Genomic DNA, 20006 nt, shown 5'->3' on the forward strand with positions numbered 1-20006 from the left:
TGGCCATTTTAGCTGGCTGCCTCAGCTGCTGGACTCTATTTTTCATATCACATGTTTAATGGTCTGCCAGAGGTGTTCTGTAGAGTGCTGTAACTTCTGCTACCTCATAGACTACCTTTCCCTCATCTTTTATGGGGCTGAAATCACAAAGGGCCACCTTCTGTGCATCCTAGTCCTGAGGATGCCAGCTGGAATGCTAGCTATGCATTTGGGGGTTACACAGGAAGCGAGGGACATAAACAGGGAGGACAGCTGCTTTTTCCATCACTTTGTGGGTCATGCTGCTTTAAAAACTTCAGATCAGGGCCAGTCTTGACGTTGTAAGTACCCCAAACCTCAAGAAATCTATGCTTACTATTACCTCATCCTCTATCCTCCTAGAGGGGGAAAATGGAAGGAAAGAAATAGTATATAAAACTCTTAAAATTACAACTTGAAATCTCCAAAACCTCTATTCTTTCTCTTTCCCAGCTCCTATTTTCATTCTTAATGTCAAAATATGCCAACTCGGTTCTATCTCATATTTCCCCTGACAGCTAGTAGCTAGTCCTATGACAGGCCTTTTGTATTAGGGAGTTTGGCACTTGTACTCAGCTTAAAGGAGCAATTCAGACATATTTATTTGCTCTTGGTTGGTGGACAACCAGGAAATTTGTATAATCAGGACAATCAGGAAACCTGGAACAAGTTTCATTTAAAAAATAATGTCTTACCTGTTACATTCTTAATTTTCTACCTCTCCCAAACTTGATATAAACAAAATGATTGTAAGAAATTATTAAACATTATGTTGAAAATCTAAAAACATAGAATTCCGGCTTAACGTACCCACAAATTCTCACTCTCCAGGACACCTCTTTCACTGCTACTTCTACATACTACAAACTTCACATGATAGTACTTGTGGATGTTACTAAGACAAAGACATTTCTGCTGCCTGCTAGCAGATTGCAAATTAAGCCAACAAAAGTATAGGACACCCAGTGAAATTTAAGTTTCAGGGGAAATGTCAAACACTTTTAACATATAACTCAAAGACATACTAACAATGTATGATATTTTAGTAAAAGCAAGCCCCAAATATAGCTGGGCGGCCTACATTTTATCCCACTTCTTATGTGTCAAGCACCTGCCCTTCTGCACCTGAGAGATTCAATTGGATGCCTCTTTCCAAATGTGATGGCTACTTTCAGTTACCACAGTGCATCCAAGCTACCTCTAGTGAAAGCTCAGTCACTACCTTTAAAATCAAACAAACAAAAAGCTCAGGAATGCATGGGAAAGAGGATGAGGGCAATCATCCCTATTAGTCCTCTCATGTCAGTTCACAGAACAAGTGTGTGTCTTTTCCATGAAAAAGGATGAGATAGGAAATTGGTATCTGTAGTTGATGTGTAGAACTATCTGGCCCCAAATAGTGTTAATATCTTAAAAGCTTGTTAGCACAAGCCCTGTTTATATAGAGAGCATAATATGTCAACCTTTGAAAGACTTCTAATTAAGCTGTTGGAACTTTTATGTCAAGCTTTGAGATTAACATCACATATTTTAAAAAGATCCAAATCTTTTGCTACTAGAAAAGGGAAAATAGGCTGATCTTTACAGACAACTATTGAATTTAGAAAAGTTTATATATATATTTGTACAATGTATAATCAGGACAATCAAGAATTTATATATATATATAAATTCTAACCCCTTGTTAAGTTGTATTCAGTGCATCTATCCAAGTTGAGAAATGTGCCATTAGGTGGAACATTGCCACCCCACTAAAGTCTGTATTACTGGTTGGTCAGTGTTGGTTCCGGGTGTAAAATACGATTGTATGTTACTCCTGGAAGCTGATGCATCATCAAAAGGTCATGGAATGGTTTCAAATAGAAAGTGCTTTATGTGAGTTTGGAGAGAGAACCAACTTATTTTGAGTGTCTATTATATACCAGGAACTGTGTACTTCACATATATTTCCAATATAACCAACAATTTAACAAGAGGTGATAGAGGTAAGTAACTTTGCTAGTGTCATAAGTTGTCTGACTCTAAAAGTACTATATCTTATAACTCCCTTTTGAATTTTTTGACAACTCTCACCTGCAGTTATTTTGTTCTTCAGAAGGATTCTGAGCAAAAATTCACACTTATCACATTTACATCTCATTCTGATAATGTAAGTGGTAAGTTCTTACATAGACAGCATTTTAATTTCTCTTAAGAATTTTTTAAGTTCTTCCCAATACTATTTCAAAGTACGTTTTATATGAACCTTTTCCTTTTTTGCATATATCCACCTTACGTGCACTATGTACTTAATTCTAAACTTAAAATCTTAAGATGTGAAACTTGAAGAGTTCAACATTCTATCAGTGAAACTGTTACTTGAACAATAACTTCCTTACTTTAAATATTTTGATGATGTAAGATTATGAATTTTTATGAAAGTTTATTCAGTTAATAGATATTAAGTCAAGTCTGTATGTTCAGTTGGAATTTTCCTTCTAGAAGCATTTATATATAGATTCTCATTCTGGTCTCTGGAGACACTTAAATAGATTTAATCCCTCCTGCCACTATGACTAGGTGTTATGTTGCTAAACTTTCAAACAGTCTAGAACTATTACTCTTTGGCTCAATAGTTTTGACTCACATTTACATAGAAAAGGAAAACATACAAAAATAGTGGTGCATTATAAGGAAATTAAAAAAAAAAAAAAAACTATGGGCCCTCCCTTGTGGCGCAGTGGGTTAAAGCACAGCACTAAGAAGCTTAAGCCATTTCTGCATGAGTTTGATTCCCGCCTGCCAGCTCCGAGGAGATTCACATAGCACTGCAGACCTCTCCTCAGCAGTGTACTTCGTCGATCTGCTTGTTCTGTATCCCACTCTGTCTCTGGTGAATCCTCTCACCCTCCGCATCTCTGGCCTGTACCCCAGTTCTGTATGAAGAAATAAGTAAATCTTAAAAAAAAAAAAAAACTATGTTTTCTTACACATGTATGTACCCACACACATAATACACAAGATTATGCATATTTGCATATTAATATTTTCTATTAAGTGGGGACATAAATTAGAAAACAAGTAGTCAATTGTCCCTTTTCTATATTTCCCTTGATACGCAAAAGAATAGACTAAATAAGCTTAGTCAATGTTCCATTGAATTTTAAATATTATTGTACCTGTTAAAAGTATTGCAACATTTTTCCTTTCAGAAGTGACTTTATACTATGTTTAAGAATTTCTTCCAGCTAAACATAGTATCTTCAGGATACTGTGAAACAATTATAAACTCATCTGTATCTTAATCCCATTTCACTCTCTCCCCCTCCACAGATCATATTTCGTAAAATCAGTGATGTGAAGAAGGAAGAGGAGGAGCGTCTCAGACAGAAGAACGAGGTCACTCTCAGCATCCCTGTGGACCACCCAGTCAGGAAGCTCTTTCAGAAGTTTAAGCAACAGAAGGAGCTGCGGAATCAGGGGTCATCACAGAGCGACCCCGAGCGGAACCAGCTTCAAGTAGAAAGTCGCTCCTTGCAGAACGGAGCCTCCATTACTGGCACCAGTGTGGTCACTGTGTCCCAGATCACACCCATCCAGACGTCGCTGGCCTACGTGAAAACCAGTGAATCCCTCAAGCAAAACAACCGCGATGCCATGGAGCTCAAGCCCAATAGTGGTGCTGACCCCAAATGTCTCAAAGTCAACAGTCCCATACGGATGAAGAACGGAAATGGGAAAGGGTGGCTGCGACTCAAGAATAACATGGGAGCCCACGAGGAGAAAAAGGAAGACTGGAACAATGTCACTAAAGCTGAGTCCCTGGGGCTGTTGTCTGAGGACCCCAAGGGCAGCGACTCAGAGAACAGCGTGACCAAAAACCCGCTAAGGAAAACAGATTCTTGCGACAGTGGGATCACAAAAAGTGACCTTCGTTTGGATAAAGCCGGTGAGGCACGAAGTCCATTAGAGCACAGCCCCATTCAGGCTGATGCCAAGCACCCCTTTTATCCCATCCCGGAGCAGGCCTTACAAACCACACTGCAGGAAGTCAAACACGAACTGAAAGAGGACATCCAGTTGCTGAGCTGCAGAATGACTGCCCTGGAAAAGCAGGTGGCAGAAATATTGAAAATACTCTCTGAAAAAAGTGTGCCCCAGACCTTGTCCCCCAAATCCCAAATGCCACTCCAGGTACCTTCCCAAATACCATGTCAGGATATTTTTAGCGTTTCAAGGCCTGAGTCACCTGAATCTGACAAAGACGAGATCCACTTTTAATAGATATGCATATATATTTGTTAATAGATTCCAAAAAGTATATACATCTATATACATATGTGTGTATATACAGTATATACATATATATATATTTTCACTTGCTTTCAATATGATGAACACAATATGGATTTTGATATGTAAATATTGCATGTCCAGCTGGATTCTGGCCTGCCAAAGAAGATGATTATTTAAAACATAGATATTGCTTGTATATTATGCAGTTGACTGCATGCACAATTTACATTTATAATATCTATTCTATAATAACAAAGGTATGATTTTTGTTAACCAAGGCAATGTAATATTAGAAGAATCAGGGTCCAACCTGCCAATGTTGCCATGACAAATTTGATCTCAGGCTGAGTATTTAGAGCTGTCATTTCCTCACTGTTCTGTTAAGTTCAAATTATAGATTAATATCAAGGAAGAGTTCAGCTTTTCAACTGTTAGTCCATTTTATGATCTCTTTCCATGGGTGTTTTTTGTAACTTATATAACTTTCCCCAAATGGCAGTTTGTACCATTGAAATGATTGTTTTCTTAAGTCAGATAGCAATGTGGGATATTGAGAAATTAGTGCTATGGGTTTTGTGCATGAATTTGCATTTTTATTCAACGATACCTCTCATTTTTTTACATTATATTTAGATAGTAATCATTAACTCTTATGTAAGGAAATCCCTACTCCCTCCGTCTTGGAGAGCAGCTACCTACCATCTTGTACGCTGATTTCGTCAACCCCATAAATATTAAACTACTAATATAGTGTATGTTATTATAGAACTACTGCACCACAGGGTAAAAAGGCCTTCTAACAATTTGTATTGAGAAGCTGATTTTCCAAAGATATGAATGTTCTAAATTTTTGTTCCCAAAACTTGCTAAAGGGTGAAGTTGAATGACTCTTAGTACAGACACAAACACCCACAAAACATTTACGTAATAATCATGTCAAACTTAATTGCAGTGATGTGAAAAGGATAAACAAGTTTGTTTGTTTGTTTTTGTAGCATGTCTGTAATTTAGAAAGGATGAAAAAACAGGTCTGGGATAGTTCACACTGTTTATAGAGATAACATGTAAAATGTGGTTTAAAAGAACAGCTAAGAAATAGATGTCTGTTCAACTCAGATAACTGCTTTTCTATAGGTTTATTCTGGTTACCATTTTCTGAAGCTTTTTGCACACAGTTCAATTGCTGGACTTATGCTGAGCTAATACAGTAGATCAATGGTTCAGTTAGCTCCATTTATGAAAGGGGGGTACTACAGACTGAATTTCAGAGCCCTTTGGGTCACAAATCCTCTTCTTAGAAAGTGCCTATTATTAACTGAAAAAAGTCACAAAGAATTGTGTATTACTAGTTCCTTACATGATGTATATCAAGAATGAATTACATGTATTCATTTCCTTTGACTACTTTTTTAAAGACATTGAAGAGAGGCATAATTCTAAATTGGTATGTGCATAACATTTAATAAATGGCAGTGAGTGTGAATCAAATTGAAAATATATACTAGTAATTTGTACATTATAAAATCATTTGTGTGTGTGTATATATGTGTATATGTATATACCTACACATGTATATATACACACACATATATAAACAACATACACATGATGATAGCAAAATCAAAGGAAATCTTTTGATCATTTCTACCCATTTTTATGAGCTTTCTAATTATCTCCTAGAACTGAACATGAGTTTTTCACAGTCAAGCTGGAGAAGTGCAAAACAGGAAAATGTATTGAAATGCTTGATATTTTAGAATTTCTGTTAGAACCTCTTCATATGCCCACAAGATGTGCCTCATTAATTTAAGAGACTCAGACCAGATGTTATGTATCCTGGGTTCATTTTCCTTTCTTTGTGCCATAGCTTCGGTTATTCACAGTGGAAGTATTCAGGGGTGCCTTTCCCCATGACGTGCTACAATATCTACCTACCATAGGCACAGGAAAATGAGAAATCATGGTGTAAAATAATCAATCTTGAAATTGGAACTTTGTTGCTTTCATGGTGAGGATGGAACCTTTTTCTTGACCTGTGGTATTTGTTGAAATTCAGGGTATTGTTGAATTCATATATGAGACAAAGTTGACTAAGCTTTAAAAGGCTAACAAATAATAAAATAACTTCATGCTTCAACAGTGACAGTTGGTGTAAAGCTAGAAGAATGACCATGAAGCAGCAGGGCAGTTTGAAGTTACAACCCATACCTTTGCTTATTACTGGTGCAAATATTACATGTGTTCTGACATTGATTCAGAGCTTCACCTAATTGGCCTACAATATCATTGTTTATACATATGTGGGAAAGAAGTATATGGTTTTGAACTTTTCCAGTTTGCAACCAAGGGGGAGAAAGTATCTGCTGTTTATTTATGGTGCAGTTTTCTTTCCCACCCACCTCTGTTCCTGTGTGCATGACTGATCAGGTGCTGAATGCACTCTGCTGTTTTCAGCAGGATTGCATGTGTTCAGCAAACACTGTATATAGAATAGTCTTTTAGGTTTCCAGATTTCACAATTCTTACCAGTTGAATTTGAATAAAAGGGTGAGCACTTGCTTAAATACATGCAATAATGATATAATTATGTTCTGTGTTGCCTCTACCAGCACATAAATAGTAGATTCTCTTTTGGGGGACCAGATGACTGCATGTTTTATTCTTACACTGCATAGATGTTCTCAATGCATCCAAAATAAAATTTTTATGATTCTATTTCTGAACAATGTAATAATAGGAGTAAATAAATATGTAATTAAAATCTGAATATTTTCAAAGCAAGTTATACACCGTCCATATTTTTCTATGATAATATATAAGATCAGATACTGGAGCCTGTCAGGTGACTATTATTAATAGCAAACGTGAAATTTTAAAAAATGGAAATGTGAGCGTTGCATTTTAATAGCAAGTTTTTTTTTTTCCAGTCTGTATCAGGATATTATGCTCTAAATGTGATCTAGTAGGCAGGAACTTTGATATAAGGCAAATAGGCATACAAAGGCAGATGATGATACCAAAGTCACCAGTGTCCCATATTAATATGAATAGTATTTAGAATGGTTTGGGCATAGACATTAAATAGAGACACATACTTTATTCTTAAAATCAAAGTTCTTATTATGATTCTGGTTTCATCTGATATCAAGAGTACAACTATCAAAGATTCCAAGTTAAAAAATTCTGTAGATCCAGAACTAGAAAATTTAAGCTTTTAAATGTATACTTTTAGAGTACCCAGCACTTTAATAAGAATGTTAATTATGAGCACAAACTGAAGTGCCATTTTGAAAATTAATCTTGGGCCCTCACTGGTGGCACAAAAAGTTAGAGTGCAGCACTATAAAGCTATCCAAAGCCACTGCAGCACAAGGTGGATCCCACATGCAGGGAGGTGCCCCACATGGCACAGCTGAACCTCTCCTGACCTACCCACTGTTCCCCTCAGCAGTGTAGTTCTGTCAAATCTGCCTGTTCTGCTCCACTGTGTCTCTGGTGAATCCTCTCATCCCCGCACCTCTGGCCTGTACCCCAGTTCTTGTTTGATAAATTAAAAAATCTTTGAAAAAGAAAATTAATCTTTTCAGAAACTAAATGCAAGTCATAGCTTCTCTTAAATTTAAGGAGACTTCGTTTTCCTGTTGAGATCTGGCCAATTCGCCATGCTAATAATGAAATTCTTTCAGAAATCTTAAAAAAAAGTTTTTAGAGCAGTGACTGTTTTTTGAAGTATATACTGTGGCTGGTACTGGTAAAATTATGTGTCATATTCTTAATAAATTCTACTATCTTGTATAATTTTTACCTTTATGCTATTTTCTCTGAACCTTTTCCTAAATTTTATGTAGGTAATGAGAAAATTTATCTAGATTGTACATATCATACACAGATAACTTTAAAGTGTGAATATTTTGTAATTATGTGAATGTTGTGTTTTGCTAATTTGTTACATATATAAGTATTTATCTTGTGGTCTTGATGCGAAAGGGAAAGATGATCTTTTTGGAAAACCCCTAGGATGCTTATCTAAGCTCAGACTGAGTTTTGAATTTAGCTTTGGCAGTAAAGTGTAAGTAAACCTTGGGCAAGTTAACTATTTTTTTTGGTGTAACTGGGACTCCAATTTCCCAACCAATAAATGATAAAATGAAGATGAGAACTGCTCTCTTCTTATGTCACAATGATACTAGGTCACTGGAAAATGATCTTTGAAATGAAAATTTCATTAAAACAAATTATCTTTTATTTTTCTGTACGAGACCAATTGAGATGTGCTCCTTAGATAATATCCAAGGTTTTAAAGATATCTGGGTCACAGGTTGGTAAAGAAATAATCCTAAACAATAACATGTGAGTATAAGACTTGAAAACAATCTGATAATTTAAAACTATTAATCAAATAACAGCAGAATGAAGGTCTGTTCTGGTTAGAGGAGAAAAAGACACATTTTGCAGTTTTTCGTTTTCTACTTAATACTCAAAAGAGATTCTCAACTTCATTAGAACACTAAACATTTTGATGTGTATCCAAGGTATAGATAGTTTATCTTCCAACATTTTTTGAAAAATACTCATGACTTACTCAAGATTTATGACTCCACATGCAGAGAGATCTTATAACAAAAGTCTAAATTAGGAAAAAAGTTTTCCAATGATTTTTCAATGTGTATCTTGAACTTGAAAAAAAAACAGTTAAAAAGAGGAAAGCCACTTTTATTTAAATTACACTGCAAATAAATCATGTTATAATGTCCTAAGTGAGATTGCATTAATTTAAAAAGTTTTTTTTTATATTCTATACTTAGTAATGTTGATAATTCAAGGAAATGAGATGGCATGTTTTATTTTTCAAAATGAGATTCATGTTTTAAATATTTCTTCATTTATGCAGAGAGTCTCTTGTATTCAAAGGGATAGACCCAAATTGACTGTCACTACATCATCCATGATGCTGTGGGTAAGAAAAATAACAAGAACATGTAAAAACAAGGAAAATTTTATGTACCACCAGAAATATTTAGTTCTTGTATTGAATTTTCTAATCTTTTGTCAAATCCAAATTTTTAAAAAATGTGCAAATTTATTGAACATTAGGAGTTAGGCATTATTTTGAAAGCACTCGCAATTTCTAAAACAAAGACCTAAGTAAAGTCAGGTTAGTTGTAAAGGCTAGCTATATTGAGGAGAATAATTAAAGAAGAATTAAGGGGCTTGTCATTCTTGATAATGACTTTTTAGTACCTACTATAATTCTATTTCTTTGCTAAATGGTTATATATTTTCCATCAACTGTGATAGGTCCATGGCATTCCAGCTCACAGTTACATTGCATCTGTATCTACACATATGTAAATAAATATTTTCAAACAACTTGCTTTCAGTGTAAACTTTGTACTCACAACTTAAATGTTGTAAGCAGATTAGATAACAGAAACTTATGCTCTGGCATGACATTTATTACTTCGGAGGGGGTTAATGGTGATCAATTTGACATTTTAGAAAACATCACTGTATCTTGGTCTAGGGTAAATAAAATAAGGTTTTGTGCTTGGGACCTCACAATCAGAAAGAACTGTGTCCAGTTTTTAATAGAGGAGTGGTACAGGCTACAGGACTTCATGGAGTCCAAATGAGAATATGTACTTTCATGTTCGAAACAAATCTGCAAAGTAGAGTAGAAAGTAGGTCAAACTTCAGATGCACAGAGCCCTGAGCATGTTTATTAGTACTCATGAGGACAATCAGATCTATTCTGTGAGTTTGTACAGACTATTCCGATATTACTTCCCCTTTACTGGCATACATTGCTTTCCATGATTTGATTGGCTATTTTATATAAGTATGTGTAGCCTTTTTCATTAGAAGGACTCATTAAGTCTGGACCAGCCATTAGCCATTAAAGTATGAAGGAGTAATAACAACAGGGACAACTGAACAGAAATGAAATGATAACATCTACATTTCTATAACTATATATTGTTTTCGTACTGGTATATTACAAATAAAACAAAAGGACAAAGTCAGATGCATTTCAAAGTGTCAAAGAATCTTTAAACATAAAATAATGAGAAAGACGAACCTTGGTCAATCCTAGGACTTACGTAATAAATTCAAAGATACCTGTGTTGCATGATTTTAAAAAATGAAATTGAGTTGACATTGGACTATATCATTGTTTGTGTACTAGAAGTATATGGTCTTCCCCCTCGGGTGTTGTTAACACTGCACCCATTGTCCTTTTGTTTTATAGTGTTCCCAACCTACTTTCCCTGCCCCACCCCCGCCCCGCCTCCTCCCCCACCTCAACCTGGAGTACTCAGTTCTAAAGTCGGCTTTCTAAGGTCGAGTGTGTGAGCTCTTCATCCTACTTAACATTCAAAATCAATAATCTTATATTAGGACAAAATGTTTACTCTGAATTTCAAAATATCTAGTAACGTTTCCGAATGAGATTATGAAAATTGCTTGTTAGTTTGGCTTTATCTGACCCTTGTTTCTCTGTATCCATTCACATGTAAGTGAACCATCCATTATCTATTTTTCTCCTTTTCCTAATTTGGTGTCAGTTTTTCTCACTCATAAATAAAAGATTGCTTATATGAGATGTTTTTAGTACCCAAAAATGAACTGTAAAAAATTCAGTTTTAACAATGACGTCTCAGAACCTCTCTCAGTAAGAGGGATAACGTGGGTTAGCTTTTCCAAACCTCTGTTCTGTGAACTTAGACCTTCAATGAAACATTTTTATCAAACTTTATTTTCACATAATCATCATCCATAAGAATCATATTAATTAAAATTAAATTTACATTCTTTCTTTTTGACATTTGTAAGTCACTTTTCCACCTGCTATAAGAATATTTATTAATATTTCATAGATTTGAAGGTATTTTATCTCCTGGATTTTATTCAACTTTTATCATTTAGATTAGTTCTAAAATAAGTGATTTAGATGCAAAAAATAATGACTGCTAGCAGCTTCTTCTTGGAAATGTGAGCTATTCATCATACTTAACATTCAAAAATCAATAATCTTGTATTAGGATGAAATGTTTACTCTGAATTTCAAAATAACTAGTAACATTTCCAAATGTTATTGTGAAAATTAGTTAGGGGGTCATAAAGATTAGAAGTGCTGAAAATGAACACTCTTTATTAACAAAATAATTAATGGAACTGAGATTCCTAATTATATCCAACTTTGTTACAAAGTGCCAATGCTCATATTAATATGTTAAATCTTCAAAGCATTTTATGTAAAATAATTGATTCTTAGGCATCCATTGAAGGCAAAAAGATCTCTTATCCAAAGTCAAAAGACACCCAACCATAATGGACACATCTTTACTGGCCTTCTTCACCTTTCAAAACACTTGGGTGTGTATACACACACTCACACACAACAACCAAACAAATCATCTTTTTCTATGTAGAGGAAGGCAACTAACTTTTTCACTCTTGTACATTACTCAAATTTATTAAACTGCATGATGGAGTTTGAGAGTATTTAATTGAGAAATTATTTTTTAAAATTTATGTTGATATAATTGTTTAGATGTGGTTGATTATATATTCTATTTAAAGTCTGAGTCATGTTGTATAAGGAAAGAGGACAAGAACTAGAATTCTTTAATGTCTACAAAGTGCTCTAATGCCTATAAATATTATGAGAATATTGTTTTGCATTTTAAGTTGAGGTTTATTTCATCTTGATTTTTATGATGAAAACAACGTGGTACATGTCTTGTGAGGATTTGGACCAGCCATCAGGAAGATGATAAGTTTGAGAGAAGACTGAATGAAATTTATCTGCTTTTTTATCTTTAGGTTAGAGGTTAAATAAGTTAATTCATTTTCCATTTATTGAATATTTGTTCTCTATATTAATGTTATGAACTTTATTTGGATTATCAAATTTAAGCTTTGCAACACTCCTGTGAAGGGTCAGATTAAGGAAGTTGTCCAGGAAAGCATAGTTATTGAGTGGTAAAGTTAAGACAACACCACAAGTTGTCAGACCCTAGAGACTTACCTTGCAAGGGCTAGCTAGCTCATTTCTTTCAAGATATGTATTTTGAAAGGTCCCTGAAAGTAAAATAACCTTTTAAAGCTCATTCTCTAATATAAATGTAAATGGTTGCTTTTTTATGGTAAGTTAGATTAAATGGCAGAGGTTGAACTTATATAACTGTTACAAGCAAAAGGTGCCTTGCCCCAAGAATAAAATTTTCCTTCATTTATCCCCCAAATTGAAAAACATCATAGGAGGGAAAATGCCAAATGAGTTATTAGTATAAGGCAAAATAAGGTGGGGGTGCGTCAGCATTTCCTTTTTCATTTGAATTTTAGCTTAAATGGGTAATATATGATAGTCAAGGAAATCAAGAGCTATTTAGGAGTTTTTCTTCATTTTAATATGGAAATTTGAATAAAAAGTCAGGAAGATTTTATTTTTAAAATTTATTTTTGATACATTATGTTCTAAGTAAATCAGACATATCTTGTCACTGATTATATTGCTTGGCTTCTTAGCCAAACCACTATTCAATTCATTATCCAAATAACCTATTTCTCTTTAGATGGCAATTTGTATTATTTCCAAAGTTAGGGAGTCCATTTTGTGTGTGTGTGTGTATTTGTTTACTTCTATTTATATTTACTTCAGAGAGTTTTAATAATTTTCTCTATTAAAGTGTTAAGTTTATGAATGCAACATTTTTGTTGTAGACTATGAATTTTAAAAAAATTATGTCTTGAGATGAGGGGTGCGGAATAAACCTCAAATATCGCAACATTATGCTCTGAGATCTTCAGCCAAACTATCTTGTTTTCACTGACAGAAACAGCCAGCCAGAGGTAACAAAGTAGAGTGAAATAGATCATACTACTTTATCTCATAAGAACCATGGAGGAATGACCCCAGCAATACTATACAAACTTTTATAATTATCATAGTTTCTTCTCTGGCTTTGACATTATCACTGCATTATTATTAAAGTGATACCATATCCAGTGTCCCTTGGCCAAAACTGAAATGACCAAAAAATGCAGCTTTGGTCAGAATTACAATTGAGTAAAAAGAGATAGGCCATGGTTGGGGAGAGCAGTTGCTTCCTCTTGCTGTGTTTTCTGTGTGTGACACTTTTCAATAAATTAAAAAAAAAAATAAGTTAGTGCTCCACAACTGTGTTTAGGACCTCTAGTTCTGACCTAAAAGTTCAATAACATAAGCTTTTGGCTTGTCAGGCTCCCTCTAGATGAAGTAAAACTAAAAGGATTGGATCACTCTTTCATTCGCACAGAATCACAGAACAAAATATTCACACTGATGCTTGAATAAAGCAGACTCATAATAGTTAACTTAATCAATCCAATGTTAAATATTTTATTCTCCTATGCTAAATTATCTTTGATAACAAAGTTTCACCTCTTCCATCATCTCACGAGGGGAACTGACTTTGTGCCTAAACCAACACAAAAGTACTTATTGTTGAGCACAAAGCTGCTGATAATCATGATCTCTCTTTTGCTATTCAAGTGTTCCCAGCCAAAGCTTGGTGGAAAAGCTGCCCATGAGTCCAGTGAACAAACAGGAAGAAGAGTTAGTGAGCTACGCAAATTACAGTAAAGATTCATTTTGAAGTCCATGTCAAGGAAATTTGATCAATCTGAGTTTTTCATATTGGTATATTATGTCACAGTCACAAAGTATCAGTAAATAAAATGGCCACATATTTTTTTTTCCCATTTACTAATAAGATGACAACACATTCCACAACTGAAAATGTAGTGTTGAGTGTTGTGTTTGGATAGCTACTGGCATGTTTTCATGTGATCCTTGAGATTCTCTCCCAGAGAATGTATGATGCCATGTTTGTTTACCTCTTGCTTTTGCTTGGCGGCCCTGGTGCCTTCCAATCAGCAGTCACCTTTCACCTCAGGATACATGCATAGTTAAAGCAAAATGGACAGGCATCTCATGTTAGCAACAGTATGATTGCTATCATATCGAAATTAAAAACTAGAATGATTTTCATCCCGACAATTCCACTGTAGTTTATTGAAATAGCAATGATTCCTGGAAGTGCTTGGTACTCAGATAACACAAACTGAAATGTATGTATTTATGATACACTGAAAACTATAGATTTCTTTTTATTCTCAGTTGTTTCTACGAGTTGAGGCATTTTGTATACTTGAATGCAAATTCCTGACTATAACACTACTGTTACTATGGGAATTTACTTTTTTGCAAATTTGTAAATGTTTTTGCCACAGCAACCATATTTATGAAAATTTGAGGTATTAAAACAGTCCATAAGGGTTAAGTCACTCAAAACATTGATTCATGTATTAGCCAAGGAAACAATGCAAAAACCTCACGTGATATTTTAGGACTTGCTAAGTAGTACTTGTTTGCTCTTTTCAAAATTGCATTCAAGCTTAGCAGATCATGTTTTTCTACTGAAGCAAAGGTATTGCAGTGTATAATATAGAAATTTTGTGTCTACTGTTGACCCATTGCCTGGTTGCCAAGAGGATGTATGAAAAATTTTAACTCTGTGACTTTAGGGTCAATTCTGGAATATTTATGATCAAAATTTGATTGCTGCTGGAAGTTTGTGGTGATCATCACTTTACTTAAAATCTGTTCTCAAGAAATAGTCGTTTAAAAAAGTAAATTGGCAAATGGAAGTTTTTAACCCAAAAGAATTCTGGGTTTCAGCACAAGAAACTGTATTTCATCAGGGAGGAGTAACTTTGATTTTTTTCACACTTTATGTAAATGTGAATATTTTTCATGATGCAGAATAAAATGTGCATTTTATGGAACTTGTTTGAACTGAGTCTTTGTTGAAAAATATTGTTTTGGATTGTGTATAATAAAGGAGAAAGCTCTCCTTTACAAAAACATGAAGCAGTGGATTCAGAGAAAACTTATGTATCACTTTAAACTTTTATAATACTTTTTCTCTGATAAATGATATAAGTAATATTATCACAGTAGTGACACCAAATGTTAAAATTTTTAAACTTCAGAAATAAGTTTCTTTGAATTAGTAGTCTGGTTCTATGAAAGAGAATGATAAAATCTTGATAAAATTTAATGAAAATTTTATTTTTGAAATGGGATTTTTAGAAAAAAATTCTTTAGCTCTATTAACTGAACAAAGTATTATCAGTCTGTGAAATTTAGAAGCAAAAGGGATAAACGACCATGAAACAGTATATTCTTTTATTTTGGGGGAAAATTCTTAGATTTTTTTTCACTAATCCTTGAAATATAAAAAGGGATAGCCGAATATGTGACAAAGAAGACTGTTTATATTTTACTTATATTTTTCTAGTTAAACAGATTTCAATGATGCATTTTTGGACATCATTGATGTTATATCTCTTCCTTTTCTGTGTAGCAACATTTTGACTGGAAGATAACTAAGTAAATCTTTGTCTTTGCTATAGGGTATATTAGATTCTATTTACAGAGGTTGGAGATTATAGAATCAGCCTTCATTTACACAGAGGTCAAGAATGTGATGATCACACATAACTAAATGAATCATCAGTGAGATGAAACACTTTCTATACAAATTAGTATTTCCTCCTCTCTGCCCTTCTTTCTCTTCATTCTTTCCTTACACATACAAAAACATACAAATACTTACAGGCAAATTACAGTCTTTTTTTCTTGTACATTTTTCATCTCAGTTATAATCCCCATGGACTTCCCACAACCACTTCAGCCATGTGCCATCACCATAGTCCCGTGTACTTTCCCAGCCCAGTTTTGATCCTGTAAAATTTGGTCTTCTCCTGTAGAAGGTCCCTGGTTTATAGTCACATACATATATATATATATATATATATATATATGTATGTATGTATGTATTTTTTTTTCCTGATCCCTTACACTCCTGCTATGAGTGAAACCATCTGGTATTTTTCTTTTTCTTTCTGGCTTATTTCACAATCTTTCCTAAGAAAACAATGCAATTGAGAAAGAATCTAATTTTCAAAACATGAAAAACCCTGTATAGGTTTACCTGAATATTTGAGTTCCAAATACCACTAAGGGCAGGGTGAGACAGAAATTTACATTCTATTTACAGAATGTGAATACAAATCTTCTTCTGAGATGGTGATGAAGAATAAAACATGCTGGATCTTTCCAAGCCCCAGTCTTCTTGTGTCACCATGCTTCTTACTAGCAAGAAGTATTTTGTTTTCTGAAAGATTGTTGAAACGCCTGCTTGATTATATGAACAGCTCCAGATCCATTTTATTTAACCTGGACAAATGAACATAATGTGCTTTGATTGGATTAAATAAAAATGTGCCCATCGTGAACAATCCAGAACCAACATTTTATAGCTGGAAGAGAATGTGAAAGTGAATCAGCACCATGCCTACACTGAGAAACAAAAAGCAAGAATTGGCGACGGTAAGCGATTCTCCTGTTAGATAGTTACTAGAGGGAGCTGGGATAAAATCCAGTTGTCTGGGTTCCAAGTACAATGTTTTCTTCACTTTATCACACTGATGTTTGGGCTTTCCACAGTGTAGCACACACTGACATTCACATACTAAAGACAAAGTCTCTGAAAATGTCATTCTCATTACTGTTACAAAAGGCCAGTTGTGTTTCCAACTATACTTTTTACATAAAGATATGTGTCCTTGGGACCTCCCTGGTGGTATAACAGATTAAAGTACAGCACTATGAGGCTGCAGCATGGGTTCTATCCCCGGCCAGTGATCTGACCCACATGGCGTGGCAGAGCTCTTCTGTCTTGCCTGATGCTCTCCTCAGCAGTGTTTTTTAGTTGATCTGTTCTGCACCCCACTCTGTCCCTGGTGAATCCTCTCGCCTCCCCACCTCTGGCCTGTTCCCCAGTTTTTGTGTACATAAATGGGTAGGTCTTTAAAACAAAAAAAATATGTGACCTTTTATTTTAGTTTCCTTAAATTAAAAAAAAAATCATCTCAAGAAATGTGTTTTCTTTCTTTTATATTAAAATGGAAATTTAGTATACTGTGAACACAGCAGTTTGTATAGCTAAGAGTTTTTGTCTAAACAGATCATCAGTATGTTTTATCCAGCTAAGCCTGTACATTGGGTCAGAGTTCAAGAAAACTAAAAGATTAGCTGCCTGCTGACCACACCAGGTCCTTGCTGGAGGAGCAGAAACTATGCACATGGGTCCCCACAGGTCATAAACACTGCTTTCCCTCCCAACTGGCTCTTGTGTCTGCTGGTGTTCAGATGTAAGCATTTCAAAGTGTGCCTGTGTGTGTGTTTAGAAAAGATATCCTCCTTGGTTTTTAAAATTCCCCACACTAATGAAATGGGAAAACGTGTGTCTACTATAGTGGCTGACAAATAGGAGTTCAATCTGCTCAGTGGTCTCAGAGAAGTACAACATCATATCACCCGAGGTCATTCCCCCGGCCACCAGCCTGCTGCGTGTATGCTGTGAAGATGCCTGACATGCTCAGTGTGTCTCTAGGGCAGACCTCAGGGCTGCCTCCACATTCTGAATGTTCCCTTCCAGACAAACGGAAGGATTTGGGGATCTCCTTCTTGCTTATGAACTTTGCACTATTAATTTACTGAATGGCAGGAGTTCTGGGAACAATACCTGGGTTTTAGAGAGAAGGAGGGATTTCAGATCTCTCACAATTTCTTTACATGTCCATGTTCACTGCTCCTAACACCCCACAGAGGGAACAGATTTTCAGAATCCTAGTTCTTTCTCTCCTGCACAGAGACACTGTCTTCTGTTCCTTGTAGTTTTCCATTGGGCTCTAAGCAGGATAACTGAAGAAATACTCTGTAGGGTGACCTTAGACTGGTGGCTTTGTGGCTCCCTGCCTGTCAAAAGAAAAAAGAGGGGACTAAAGAAAGACATCCCGCAATGACATTAAGCCCTCTGAAAGGCTGTGTCTGGGAGAAAGGAGGCAGGGAGGGGCTTTGCTTTCAGCCTATCAGCCTCATATAAGACACGTCTGTGATGATGGAGTTGCCAGGAGTTTCTGCTCTTCCTTTGCTAGGGGCTACTTTGTTCTGTGTAGGTTGGGACCAGATCAAATGAGATAGTAGCAGTGAAAGTACTTTGAAAAACATAATGGGTTATATAAAACTGCATTCTTTGCATTTGCCATCGATTTACATTTGCCATTGATTTTCTCAGTAGTCAAGATTAGATTCTAGAACTTATTGAGGAGTTATAAATATTAATAATATGCACCAACACCCACATTTTAGTAATTCCCAGGGTTTTTTTCACTTATACAGAGAAAATCAGGCTGTCAAAATATGTTTGTGCATGGCTAGAAGCTGGATGGTTTTTACTTCTCTGTCAATCATAAAGGAAAACTCAAGCAATACATATATCTTCTCCTGTCTCTGCCTCACTTTAGGAAATGAAATATTTAAAACTCACTAGCTTATTGACTATGTCATAAATATAGCCTTAGTGTCATTATTCTGAAATTCTCAAGAAAGCACTGTCTGGCTTTTTTCACTTTCAGAGTTATCAGACTATTATGAGTTCTGTTAGGCAAATAAGCAATTAGATGCTATTTTAAAGTTCTTCCTGATTTATGATTCAGAGCAGTAAGATAAATTCCCAAGTCAATTTTAAAGCAGTAAAGAAGCCTCTGGCTATTGAGTTAGTTCAGGACTCTCACCCAACTAATGTATGTACAAGTGAAGATAGAGCACTTGAGTTGAGAATAGAAAGTGTTTACACCAATTTTGAGAGGGCAGACGGGAATCAAACTCATGCGGAAGCAGCTTTAACTTCTTAGTGCTGTGCTTTAACCCGCTGCGCCACCAGGGAGGGCCGATATTTGTAATTTTAAAAGTTCAACATCTCTTATGTTTTTGCTGCTATTGTGTTGTTTTACTTGAATTGACTTTGCTAGAGAACAAAAACTGTCATTATTTTGTTGCTTGTAAATGAATGGATGATTGAATAGAGGCATAGAAGTTATCTACTTACTATTTGTCAGATAGATTGCTGGATGCTCTCCAAGCTCCTGTTAGAAAGACAATGTCACACACTCCAGAGTGACAGTCTTTTCTAACCTCAATTAATTACTGGGGGAGCCTTAATTACTGGGGGAGAAAATTTTTAAACTTTACCTCCACATCAGTTATTTCTTTGTCTCAAAGAAACTCTCAGAAATGCATGTGATAAACTGGTTTCCATATCAACACTTGTAGAAATAAAATGTTAAAGTTATTTTTGAGAGGATTCTTTAGCGGTCCAGAGTCTTCACAAAGGTGAATTTTGGTTACAGAATGTGATGGCTTGACCTTGTGCTGGAGTTCTGAAGGCATGCTAAGGCTCACTGTCGCGAGTGGTCTGCCTATTCCCCAATAAGGATCATTGCAGTTCATGCCCTCACCCTGGTTTGCCTTTGCACAGAGCTATGTGGAAAGCCTCACAGGAGCCTCTAGATCAGTGCAGGGCACTCTGGTAACAGAGATGTGAGCTACTTAAAGGAGAGGCCTGTGTTTTGTTCTTCCCTCAGAGCTCCTGACAGTGTTTTGAAGTGTGTACTATATCCAGAATAGTTACAACAAAAGTCTAGAAAGAACACTTGACGGACCTCAGAATTTGTCCTTTCAGATTCGCTTATGTTTGGAGAAGCTTTGATACAATTAATTAATGCAGGAAAGCATAACCTGCCTTTGGGCTTCCCTG

At 35.4% G+C, this 20006-nt stretch overlaps 1 protein-coding gene across 1 annotated transcript in view; it reads left to right on the forward strand.

The window, feature by feature from the left end:
- Window positions 1-4340, forward strand: part of KCNH5 (potassium channel, voltage gated eag related subfamily H, member 5) — a 258103-nt gene extending 253763 nt beyond the window's left edge. Inside the window, exon 11 of the mRNA XM_004681802.2 lies at window positions 3331-4340. Within this exon, the coding sequence (XP_004681859.1) occupies window positions 3331-4278 (948 nt within the window). The 3' untranslated portion in view covers window positions 4279-4340. The remainder of the gene's footprint in view (window positions 1-3330) is intronic.
- The last annotated feature ends 15666 nt before the right edge of the window (window positions 4341-20006 follow it).

This window comes from Condylura cristata, unplaced genomic scaffold (genome assembly GCF_000260355.1).
Source record: "Condylura cristata isolate star-nosed mole 26May11 unplaced genomic scaffold, ConCri1.0 scaffold00013, whole genome shotgun sequence".
Lineage (NCBI taxonomy): Eukaryota > Metazoa > Chordata > Mammalia > Eulipotyphla > Talpidae > Condylura > Condylura cristata.